Below are 13,240 nucleotides of genomic sequence, written 5' to 3'. Positions count from 1 at the left end.
TTAGTTCTGCCCCAGGTCTACATGTGCCACTTTCACTGCCTATGTTATGCCCCATGTGACCCTTGCTTTCACACCTCTACCAAAAGCTCGCTACCTGTGCCCAAGCTGTGCCTAAAGTTGGCTCTCAGAACCTATAATTTGCCCAGTGTGCCACAGTCCTTTCTGTATGTTGCTCTCTGGGTAAAGTTCTCCCTCATTGTGGTTCTCAGTATGTATGTTATTGTGAGGAATTCGACCATCCTCCTGGGAAAAGTGTTGTTTGGCAGGGCTTTTTTGATTTTTTAATAATGAAAAGGAATGATGGGAGACCAACCTTTGAGGACTGTGTGAGGCCATTCCACATACAGTCCATCTGCATAGTCACATGTACTCTACGAAGACACAACATACAGTAACCGTCTTCCCTGTCATATTAAGCTGGAATGTGACAGCCCCAAGTACATCAAAGCATCTCCAGAAGGTGGAAGACTGACCTGCCTCCAGCCATGAGCAGCCTAATTTAAATATCAAAGGCTCCATGAATCTTTTGTCCTTTTGTCCTCTGGCTGGTGGCAGTGCATACTAATCAGAGTTGATTGAAGCAAGCCTGAAAGGGCTTTGTTTCTGCAATAGACAACAGGAAAGGCGGGGATAACACCCCTTTGGTATGTAATGTGTCAACTTGAAGCTAGTTCCCACCCCTCTGTATAAAAGGCAGTGAAATACATGTCTTGGTCCACTATTTACCATAGGCAAACCCCTGCAGAGCTGACCCCTTTTGGAGGGGAGAGGTATGGGGTTTGGGGGAGACAGGAAGTCTGTTCCCAGCACATATTTCAAGGGAACCCTGCGCTTTAATCAAGAGTCACAGAGGGCTCAGTTAACCAGAGAGACACTTTGATCTAAAACAGACAGAGAGATGGGTGAAATGTAAGTATATGTTGTCACCCCCTTGTCTGTCCTGTTGCAGAGCACTCTGGTCCTGACCTCATGCATAACAGAAGATTGTTGGTGGGGACCCAGGATTGCTTCATTAAGGTGGGCTTAGCCTGCACCAATCACTGGGGCACATTTGGCGTTAAAAGAGGGCTGAACCCCTTGTGATACTGTAAATGCATTGGAGGGACAGAGTCCAGTTGGGCCTCCTGGCACTGCAGCTCTTCCACTTTTTGGTTGTGGTGGATAGAGATGCTTGGGATACGATTATAGCACCCATGGGAGGGTGTACGATCCTGTACTCCTAGTGTATGTTAGTGGGCACCTGTGTGTGGTCCCGAGAGCAGGGTATGTGCAAGTGGCAGCTCCATGCTGAATTGGACTGTTTGGCTGTTGGGTGGAAGAACCATATATAGTATTGTGGGGAAGTCCAGACCAGACTGGCTGGAGCCTTCCCAGTGAATGTATGTTGTGGGTGGGAACTGGGTGAATGGAGTGTGTGACCAATATGCATTACATGTTATGGGTGTCTGGTTTCTGTGTGTGTGACACAATGAATGAGACAGCCCTGTCTGAAACTGACATGAATGCAGTATGGTGTGCTGAAAGGCTGGGTGCTTGCCCCAATCTACATTCCTTGTTATGGATGTCTGGTTGGAAGTGAATGGCCTGAATGCACTTTGAGCCTGATTGGCTTCCTGCCTGCATGAATGCCCTTTTGTTTGATTGGCTGACCGAGCTTGACTCAGCAGAATGAATGAGGGACAGATGTGTATATCTGGGGACCTCTCACTTCCCAATTTGTTCAGAAGCTGAAGTTGAAACTTGAAGCTGCTTATTGTTGAAGCCCAGCTGGAAGAAGAAGGTTTGCTGCTGCTTTCCATCGACAAAATCTAAGAGCTGTTGAGTCTGTCAAGAACTGATCCAAGAGAGGACCTGGCTAGGAGACCTCTCCCCGAGCTACGAGGGAACATTGTGCAGAAGCTGATCTTCATCGAGGCACCCTGGAAGCCAGGCCCGAAAGGCTGTCAACTGGAGACGGGGTCCACGAGAAATCTTGAAGTAAAGCACCAGGACATTAAGGCTGTCAAAGTCCATCGTCGTCGACCAGGGTGCAGAGGATTCTGTAACCAATCGAAGCCAGTCAAGTCGTGTTGCCAAGAAGCGGGGACGGCTTGACGCCGTGCTGCTCGATGACTGGAGCCGCAACGCTCCACCTTTGCCTAAGAACATTGAAAGAAGTGCTCCCTTGCCATCACCATTGACCGTTTTGTCCCGACGTAGAAAGTCGAGGTTGTTGACGAACAAGGAAAGTCCGCTGGAGAGTTTCCCGCCACCCAAAGTCCACGAAGACGATGACAGGTGAAGATCCAAAATCCAGCCGCAGTCGAGTCTCGATCGTCAACGCTGATGTCGACACCCGACGTCCACTGCCGGGCCTATGTTCTTCACTGAGTCTTCTTTGCAGCACCAAACTCTTTGCATCGAGGTGCAGTGCATGCCTCATCTTCGCAGGACATCCACGATCGATCGTCGACGAGCACTGCAAAGGTTGAAGCTGCTGTCTCAACACCTGGGTTCACATTTCTTCAAGCAATCTCGACGCCCTGTGGCTCCTGCTTTAAAGGGAGTCCACTCTTGAGGGATCCATCAACGAACGGTCAAAGAAACTCTTCTAACTCAGGTACATTGGGCTAGTTGAACATTTTGACCAGGAAAAAAGACTATTTAAACATTAATGGACTGGGCTTGTTAATACTCTTTATTACAGGTTACCCATTTGGGAGGATCCTCACTCAGAACTTCCTTCCTATGATCTATGCTGATACACATTGTTATATGATTTTTATGGCATTATAACTGTCAGCAGTTGATGCATTTTAAAGGAGTCAATAGCTAAGTGTGATACCACATAGACATTGTATATATTTGCCATATTAGAATTGCCAGAGTACACATTGTGTTATTAATTGATGCATATATCTTGAACCATGTTTATATATAAAGAACTGTGTTAGCACATAACATAGTGTGTGGACATTCCTTTGTGGGGGCTTAGAGACTACACTATACTTAAGAACCAGCCTGCATCACCCCCTGAGAGCTTAAGCCTGGGTTGCTTGTCCATTGCTGCCCTATAGAGAACCTTGGCCGGGGGGGGCTCTGTGCTTCTACTCTGCCAGATAGAGGGCAGGAGTACAGATACTGCCCTCCAGTCTTTGCACTGGTGGCAGTGGTGGGATGCTAATGGTTTTAAGAATCAGTGTGTAACCTTGCCCCCTACAAAATATTCACACTTTGTTCATTTAAGGTTTAGTGGGGTGTACTAGGATAACTACATTACAAGCAATGGCATCTGTTGCCAATGGTAAATTGACCCAGATGAGGTTAGAGGCTCTCCAGAGTGCTTGTGAAGCCAAGGAGTTAGACGTTGAAGATAAGTCTAAGGCTGAGCTGATAGCTGCCCTGGTGGACTACCAGACTGATTGTGATGCTCTTGATGAAGGTGGGGTAGGGGTGAACCACTGAGGACCCTACACCCAGAGTTGTTACTGAATCTGTTTCTGGGATTGCCACCTCTCCTGACCCCTCTATTCCAAAACCCAGCATTGTTCCTTCAGGGATACCTTGGAACTTGAGGCATTAAGGATGAAATTGGCATTTGAATATAAAAAAGTTTGAAAATGAAGCTAAACTTAAGAAGGAGGAGTTGGCACAGCAAGTAATACTTAAAGATAGGGATCTTGAACGTAAAGCCAAGGACACTGAATGTCAGGGAATCCAGCTAGAGAACGCTGGAGTGGAGACTTTCAGCCAAACCAGCTGAGAGTGTCAGGTCCCCTGCCAACAAGTTTATGAAAGATTTGGTTGATGTGCATGTGGAGGGTTCTGATATCCTCCAATGGATAGAAGCGTTTAAAATGGCTTGTGGAATCCATGATGTTGATAAAAGAGATTGGGCTAAGTGTTTGTTAAGTAGAGTGCCTCAGACTGGTTATGACTGTATTCTGAAACTGAGTGTGGAAGAAAGGGTTCAGTATGTGTGTAAGAAAACTGCTTTGATTTCCAAGTTGGGCAAGGCACCTATCCAATACCTTAAAAGGTTCAGGGAATATAAAAAAAGAGAGAATGTGTCTTGGGTTGACTGGATGAGTGCTGCACATATGAACATGATGGGGTGGATTGATGGATACAAGGTGAATACTTTGTTGAATTGTCCCACCTTTTGTTTTTTAAGCATTTTTCTGAAACCTGTTCACCAGAGCTGCATCAGTATGTTGCTGACCAGAACATTTTGGATCCCTTTAAGCTGACCAGGCTGCCTGACAGTGGGTCTCCCAAAGGGTGTCCCCTGAGGAACCCTGTGGGAAGGACAAGGATAAAGAGAAAGGGACCTCTGAGAAGTCTGAGGAGTCCCAAAAGCAGTCACAGTCGAATAAAGCTAAACCCCCCTCTGCTAAGAACCAAAACTCTAGTGTGGATAAGTCTTATGTGGGTGGGAGCAAGAGTAGTGGTTCTCCTGCTGCAAAGCAGGCTCCCAATGTACCCAGTACCGTACCTCGCATTCCTGGCACTTGTTGCAACTGTGGGGCTCTGGAACAAAAGAAGGGTGGCCCCAAGTGTAAAGGTAAGGTACTTGGAGTCCAGGCTGTCAGCCTGACCTACTCTTGCTTCATGCCTGAGGTGGAGCCACTGTCCTCCCCTCCTCTACAGGTATCACATTTGTGCTCCTGCAGGGATTTCCCTAGTGCCCATTGGGGCCTGGGACCAGTACACCAAAGTACTGGCTACTATCCCACAAAACACCTGCAGATTTTTGAGAAGTGTCCCCCTCAATGGCCAGCTGGGGCAAGTATGACAGTGGTGGACAGGAAACAGATTGATATGGTTGGGTATGGAGTATCTGCGCTCTGCCTAAGAAGTCCAGTAATCAAGAAAGACTATTGATTAGTTCTTCAATTCACATTAAGATATATGTTGCTTTATTGGTATCCTAATGAAGTGTTTCAGCCGACACGTGTTTCGACCCCTAGGTCGTCCTCAAGGCTGACATTCCAAACATAATTAGCATATTCCAATAAATAAAGAAATAATAGTGTACATGATATGGGTATCATAAATTATGATTGGTACAAAGAAGAATTATTTAACAATAAAGCAAAATAATACAAATATTGGTGTTTACACCACCCAAGTGCAAAAATAAAAGTTGATTGTGAAACAAATACAAAAGGATTATGTTAAAAAAAATACAATAATTTCATCACATGATTGCATACCCATAATGAGGTTATGACAAAATTGCATACCCATAATGAGGTTATCCATCTAGGGTATTACAGGAGCGGGAAAACAGAGGCACAGATTAATGTATTTTAGAAACAAAGCAATAGTACCTAATAGGTTAATAGATGAATCACTTTGTAAGAGGATGCTCTAAAGATATATATAGTGCTAAAGTCCTAATAATAGGATTTATGCTTTGGTGAGTGTTCGCCTTGACTAACCATGTGCAGCCTGATGGTGCCAAAGAAATGGGAATATGGTGGATATCTAAGTGAGGAGCCAAATGTGCTCTTAATTTTATCATGAGCTTATAGATGCAGCACTCCCAAACTTGATAGGAGATTGCTATATCAAAACCTGAAACATCAGTGATCTTGAATATAAATAATTGGTGATACCTCTGAAATGTAGATGAATTGCCACACCACTTGCACTCATCCCTATGTTCTCTGTAAGCAACAATGTTGACCTAATAAAAGATGTGGGCAAAATATTAATACCTTGGGGGTGGAAGAATTAGTGTATTAGGAATGCTGTTAATTAACATACCTTGTCAATGTCAACACGTTGTCTTGCAGCATGTACGTCATAGTATCTCCTTCTAATCAATGAGGAACGTCTCATACTGAGAAAACTTAATGGAATCTGGGCAGGAAAACCAAATATGGATAACATTAGTGGAAAGCCCTTTAGGTAATTAGCTACTTGAAAACTAAGTACAATACAGAAGGTGTAAAAATTACTATTGATAAAGCTTACCCTAATCCTATTGGCTGTATCCGGATGATTAAATAGGAAATGGATATAGATTTGCCCAGTATTGCCTCGCAACTGTCTGTAAATATCAGGTTCAATACCTGTATAGGATAATCAAAAAGGCTTAGGGGTTACAATACTTAGGTACATTTCCCAGTGTCTGAGGTAAATGGATAGTAACTATTTATAAATGCTGCAGGATAATTGCAATTTTAGAATTACTAGCTGTAATAGCAATTGTGAAACATAATAAGAATCACTAAATGTTTCCGTATGTGTGATAATAAAGCGCTATTCAGCATCGTAAAACATTAAACAATGAATAAGTTGATATTCTGACATTGTGCCAATAACATCAAATTTGAGCCTATGATTCATGCATGTGTTTTAAGTAGTGGCAAAAAATGTTAGTGGTCTTCCAAATACTCCAAAATAATATAATGGTATCGATAACAACATGCTCCAGGATACTTGCAGAACCTTAATTTTTTTTTTTTTTTGTATTTAATCAATAGATTTTTACAAAATGACATTTTGTCATAAAATTCGCATAAAACAGATGGTATCGCTAAAATGTGTCGTCCTCGCGGACTATGTCCGTGGCAGATTTAATGATTCTAATATTTTGTACGTAGCTATCTGCCATTTTATCTTGTCTCCTCCCATTAGGCGAGCCCAACAAGTATCTTCATCAGCTATAATAAAATCCGAAAAGATATGTCTCAAGTAACAGCTTCTTACTTGTTGGTTTGCGGCACATTTTAGCAGTAAATGACGTATTGACTCTGTTTCTTGTATATTGCAAAAACGACAGAACTTGGATGCAGTTTTGCCTCTTATTGCCAAGATCTCATTTGTTGGCAGAAGATTGAGACGGGCACGTAGTATCATGTCTCTCCCCTTCCTGCAAGGGAATTTTTTAATGAATTCTTGTAGTTCATTTAGTCTTTTAACGTTTGGTGGCAGATGTGCGGTTAGCTTATTTTTTTCTGCAATTTCCAAAGTTCGTATCCAATCGTATTCTCGTAATTTTTTGAGGACTTGTTTCGGATTAGTGATTAGTGTATCTTCGTTCTCCTGTATTTGTTTCAACACCTGGATGTTATCATTTTTCCATTTCGTTAGGCTTCCAGTAGTGGTTCGTTCGAGTTCCTGATTTATCAAATTATAAATTGATGGAGGCTCCGCCATCCGGCATTTCCTGTAAAGCATCAATTTTGCCTGTTCTACAGAGCTTTTAAGGGACGGCAAGCTGAGCTCTTTACGAATCGAAGCACCCGATGTTGAGTTCGGCAGCATGAGGACTTTCCTCCAAAACTTTGACTCCATTTTTGTCCAGATGTCTAATGGCAAGTTTATCATGGCATCGCCTCCATATGATAGAGTTGGCATTACTTTTTTCTTGTAAAATTCTCGCACTGGTATCAGCGAGTATCTGCCAAACTTTCTATCTATTGCCCTGGCTTGGGCTGCCATTTGGTTTACTTTCGTTGTTAGCGCTATTTGCATAGCTTTGTCTTGTTTTGTACTGTCTAGTGTGACTCCTAGATATTTAAAGACCAAGACTGTTTCAATCGGCTTACCCTCAAGATTTAAGCTCGGTCCTTTGCTTTTTCTAGTCGCCTTCTCGAATCTCAGCAATTTGGTTTTTTTGGTGTTGATTTCCAGCCGGTTTTCTTGCATATAGTTCTGCAGACTTGCCATTTGTCTCTGTAGTCCCACGGGAGTATAGTCCAAAAGGACTAGGTCGTCCGCATATAGGAGCCTCGTTATAGGTGTTTTACAAATTTTCGGTGGAAAAGATCGTGTTGTTATGTCTGAGCCATTTATGTCGCCAATAAATGCTAAGAACAAGGCCGGGGCCAGTGGACATCCCTGTTTCACTCCTCTAGCTGTTGATATCGGGTTTGATAATAAACCGTTTTGGTCCAAACGGATCCGCATATTGGTGTCTGTATATAATGCCTTGATTGGGTTTAGCAAGGTGGCCGGGCAGTCCCACGCCTCCAATTTAGACCAGAGCCTAGCCCTGTCTATACGATCAAAGGCCTGGGTCAGGTCGATGAATGCCACAAAGATGTTTGGGCCCCCTTCCAGGACTTTGTTTTTCAGGACGGAAAGGAGTAGAATGTTGGCCGTCGTGCCCATATTTTTCTTAAATCCCGTTTGAAATGGGTCTTCACATGGCGCTTTTGCTGCCCATAGTTTAAGGTGATCTAGCAACATTGCTCAAAACACTTTCCCTATAACATCAAGCAACGCGATTGGTCTATAGTTCGCTGGGTCCTTTTTATCACCTTTTTTGAAAATGGGTACCACTGTTGCTGATTTCCAAGACGGCGGTATAGTTCTCAAATCCGAACATTTTCTGAAGATTTTACTCAGTAGGCTTGCCCACTCTTCAGGATTTGTTTTTAAGTCCACATTTGTGACCCCGTCCGGCCCCGGGGCTCTTGAGTTCTTTAAACTTGATATCTTTAGTCGGATCTCCTCAGGGTCGTCCACTTTTAGCCATGGGCCTTGCTCAAATTCAACGAGTGTGGTAGGGGGTTTCGTTGGAGCCAGGTACATTGTTTCGAAATGTTTTACCCATGTTGTTTCGCCCACCTCACTTATTAATGATTTTTCTTGTACATCCATCGTGGCTCTCAAGGTGCTCCAAAATTCCCTTGTATTTCTCCCACTTATCAATTTTAAAAAATTTTCCGAGTCTTGTTGGTAGAGTTTTAACCTGTGTCCTCTAACCCAGGATTTGTAGTGCTTTGCTGCAGCCACTGCTTCTTCGTATGCTGCTGGTGTACCTTTAATTTTTGCTCTGCGTTGGATTTTACGAAGGATACAACGTTTCTCTACCAGAGATTTATCGAACACATGTTTTGGTGGGTTTCCGCCAAACTTTTTTACAAATGAAGTTTTTTTGTACTTTGTTAGAAGCGGGATATAGTTGGTTTTATTCGCTTCCGCTGTCTCCGTCATGGAATTAAATCGATTCTCTAATTCCACAATGTGCTCCTTTGATAGTTTTAATCGATTTCCTTGTCCATTGATTATGATGTTGACTTTCATATAATCATTCGGGGGGCTTGATGCCTCCCAGGAAGTAGAGAGCAGATTATGATCGCTGGACCTTGTTCTAATTATTCCAAAGTTTTTTGTTATAGCCAAGATCGGTTCTGTGACAAACATGTAATCTATTGTTGCCTTTGAGTTGTTTCTTTCCCATGTTGGCAGACGCTTTGGGTCTGGGAAGGCTTCATGTAAGTTGTGCAAATTTCTTGATTTCATCAGACGGGTCCATAATTCACCGCGCTGTTCTCCCCGCTGTCTGTTTACATGGCTGTTTCCTTTCTCTGGAACTGTTGAGCATATTGCATTTAAGTCCCCGCAGATCAGGAAGTGCTTTACTAAGTGATCCGCCAGGGCTATATCCAATGCTTCTTCAACTTTCTCCAGGAAGGTAGTTGCTTCTGTGGCTGCTGGATTCCAATAGACGTTTGCTATTATTAGTGGTGTTTTTCCATAGCCCTCTTTGCTATTTGTCTTGCGGGTCCATGAGGCTTTCACCATCAATATTTCCAGATTACTGATCAATGTCTTGTCTAGTTTAATCCCACTTCCGTTTTTACAGGCGATCAGAAGCCCCGAAGATGGTCTTCCCAAACGGCCCTTTTTGGCGGGTGCCAAGATTAAATCAAATCCTCTCATTGAGGGAGGTTCACACAGCCAGGTCTCCTGAAGGCATATTAAATCATATGCTCCCAAAATCATATCGCTAGCGGATAGGAGGTGAAGGTGTCCTCTCGTGTTCCACGAGCACATTTTTATTGACTGCTTCTGATCTCCTCCCTTGCATTTCCCTCGTTGAATGTGCTCGACTCCAGAAAACTGCTATTTTTGCTTCTTTTCTGTTAACGCTTTTGGCAACCAGGACCATAATCCTTTCATTGGGGCACATTTTAGTGGAAGTTCGCTCTCAATTTTGTTTTGTTGCTGTTCCTGGTTCTGTTCCCTTCGGGCTGTTGTTTCCCTATCTCTGTGAATATTTCTTGGGTCTTCTTGTTTTCGTTCCTGTTTTCGGGGGGGTGTTTCCATGACACTATAGATTTGTCTCTTGTCTTTTCTCTCATTTCTTCCGTGCTGGATGTTATGCTTCAAGTTCAATGATTATTGTCCTTCTCGCTTTTTCATTTCTTGCGTCTTTTCTTTAACTCCGGGACTTGTGTAATTTTTCTTTGTTTGTGGATTGGAGTTACTCTGTTTATTCATGTTTTTATTCGGAGATTCTTTCCTCTTCCTTTCTTTACTGTCGTATTTTTGCTCTGTCTGCGTCACTGGGTACACTCTTAAGTCGTATCCCATGTTTTCTAGTCCTTTTTTATTTTCAAGGAGGGTGTTTTTTAACTTCGTTGACGCTATATGCAAGTAAGTTCTAGCCTTGATGTTTCTATGACTTGGTTCTACCACTAATAAGTCTTCTGTTTTGATATATTTTAGATTTCGGATATGTTTGAACAACTTTAATACCGAATTTCTATTTAATATTACCTTGTCCTCATTTTCTTCCACTTGCGTTAATTTAATCTGCCATTTCGCTTGGTCCCATTTCCTAGGTTTTTGATTGGGCCATTTGATACTAGCTCTGTGCTGCGAACTCAATTCTCCATAGTCACATGATGAAATTGTGATGGTCTTTTCATTTTTTCCACGTTTATTATGTTTATATTTCGTGTCCTTGCTTGTTGGCGTGTGTCCTCTTGAGCTTTTGCATTTGCTCTCTTGCTCGTCTTGGCGATACTGAAAATCTTCTTGCTGGGTTCGATTAGAGCGTTCACCCTCACGGGCCTCTGGTCTTACACGGGAATGGTGATCTACCTTCTTTAAAGTTCTGCTACTCCGTTGTTCTGGTGTTCTTGATCTCGCCCTTTCTCTCTCCTTTTTTGTTTCCATCTTTTGTTTCAGCGTTTTTTGCCTCGACGTTTCAGTACCCTCGATTTCATTATTGTCTCGGCTACAGGTTTTTACCGTTTTTTGTTTTTGACGTTGTTCGGTCCGTTGTGAGTTTACCTTTATGTCATTATCGGATTTATTGATTTTACTAGCCGATTGTGAATGCCGAGTTTTGGAGATTTTCTTTGGGCTCATGTCTGAAGTGGAGTCTTCCGACACATATTGACTCAGGTTCATTAGTTCATCGTTTACCAGAGAATCATAAGTCGTCTTCAGTGGTGATGTCTTGTTCGTTTCCGAACTTTCCTGTTTTTTCCTGGGTTCTGTATTTATATCCAAGCTCTCCTCCAGTCGTGCTTTGTCTTTGTAATTTACTGGTCGCTTAAAAACTTGGAAAATCGCCTCTACTGATTCTGTACCTGGCTTGGCCAGCTTAGGTAACAGTATTTTTGGTTCCTTTTTTTTTTGGACGATTTCTCCCCCCTGGAGTTTGTCTCCTGGTACTTCAATTGTAATTTCTGGTTTATTTGAGTTCGGTGTAAACTCTAATTGGCCTGGACGGGTATTCGTCTCAACTACTTTAGTGGCTTTTTCTATGGATGATTTGCTCGCTGTTAAGTCTATCATGGTAATTGTTTGAGTCTCTATGGTTTTTGTCGTCACTGCCTGAGTCTCGTCTTTCCCACTTGTTTGTTTAGGCGTGACTGATGAATCGTGGTTCACTTCTTGGTTGTTTTTTTTCCTGGCTTCTAAGGCCATGATATAGGCTTCTAAAAAGATGACTTTGCTGTACATCATTGCTTGAATACTGGTGTGATCCTTCAATGAGTCAGCGATGGCTTCGTAGAGCTTCATGAATGGAGCAAGTGCTATATTTACCGATGACATGATGGAGAGTAGATCCGTCTTTTTATTTAAGTGTTCCGCTGGACTCGAAGAATGTTGCTGCGTTGAAGATCTCCTTAATGGGACGTCAGTTGTAGTTGTTGTCTTGTTTCCCCTCAGATTTTGTAGTGGTGTGGCAGTGTCAAGTAAGCGACTTCGATTTTCCGTCGTATCTGGTCGAGGACTAAGTGGTTCATGGCCCCACGGATTTTGATGGTGGTTCTGCCAATGTTTCTTCGTTTGGGCCTGGACTGGTGTTGACACCTTGGATGGGATTGGTAGATCAACTGAGTGTGTGTTTTCCTCCATTTTGCTCAGATGTCGTTCCCGTCTAGTCTCGTCGTTTACTTTCGGGTCGGACTCCTGGAATGGATTTATGGATGTTACGTTGTCTGATTCGGACGTACCTCCTTTGTCAAATGTCAAAACAAGTCCGGTATCTACTTCCCGCAGTATTTTATTTGTCTTGTCCATCCCTGTTGGTATACCACCAGAGGCTTCTTCTTTCTCCCCGGTGTCTGATTTTTCAAATAGACTTTCTATTTCATGTTGGTGTTTTGTTTTCTCCCGCTCCATGGCCCTTGAATTTTCCCGTTTCTCCCCTTCTTCTATCGTTTCTACATCGATTTGTAGAAGCAGATCGCCATTGGGCGTCTCCATTTCTTGCAAGGTCGTTAGGGGGAGTGGTATCTTGGGTGTCTCGGGCTCTTCACTTACTCCTTCATCTAACTGATTCAATGATCCCTCTTTCTCCTCCAATGCTAAAACGTCCCTGGCTCTTTGCTTTCCACTCTTTTTGCAATCTAGTCTTCGTAGTTTGAAAGGGGGTAAGCATTCATTTAAGGCGTCGAGTATCTCCATATCCGATAGCTCCATGTGATGTCTATTTACCACTTTTGTGTTTACTCGAGACGTGAAGTAGTTTGTCACTGAATTTTTTTCATTTGTTGTTGGCCTATTTTTATTGGAGTATTTACCACCCTTATTTCTTTTTGTGGTAATTTTAACCATTTGTCTTTGCCTTTTTTTGTTGTTAGGTGTTTTACTGACTTCACTGGCCGTAAGGACTGCTTCCATATCTATTTGATTGTCCTTATCGTCTATACTGCCTTCCGTCTCCACGTGGATTTCCGCCTCCACTTAGATTAGGCCCGGCGTCGGCTCCCCCTGATGGGCCGTGCTAAGGGGTGTTCGACTCGACTCGCCGGGTGAAGCGTATTGTACAGGTTCCGCGGCATCCTCTCCTTCCCCGCCTCCCTGGCCATTTCCCTCCCCACTCGTAAGTGAGGGGTCGACTCCAGGAGCCCCCGGTATCCCAACCGCGGGATCCCCGCACCGGTCAACCAGGACCATCGAGACCGGCTCCACTACGGGGTCTAGATCGGGCTCAGGTAGTAATTGCAGTGGTGGCGGTAGCTGCGGTTGTGATTTTTTCGTTTCATTTTGAGAG

General features: G+C 43.3%; 1 protein-coding gene across 1 annotated transcript; it reads right to left on the bottom strand.

The window, feature by feature from the left end:
• Positions 1-10,122: 10,122 nt before the first annotated feature.
• Positions 10,123-12,651, bottom strand: LOC138510744 (claspin-like). The gene has a single exon (XM_069626489.1). The coding sequence runs from the start codon at positions 12,649-12,651 to the stop codon at positions 10,123-10,125; it is 2,529 nt and encodes an 842-aa protein (XP_069482590.1).
• Positions 12,652-13,240: the final 589 nt, after the last annotated feature.

The sequence above is a fragment of the Ambystoma mexicanum genome, chromosome 6p, assembly GCF_040938575.1.
Source record: "Ambystoma mexicanum isolate Mex_15411 chromosome 6p, UKY_AmexF1_1, whole genome shotgun sequence".
NCBI lineage: Eukaryota > Metazoa > Chordata > Amphibia > Caudata > Ambystomatidae > Ambystoma > Ambystoma mexicanum.
The sequence above is the reverse complement of the archived record's forward strand: the minus strand, read 5'-3'. Positions and strand labels throughout refer to the sequence as shown.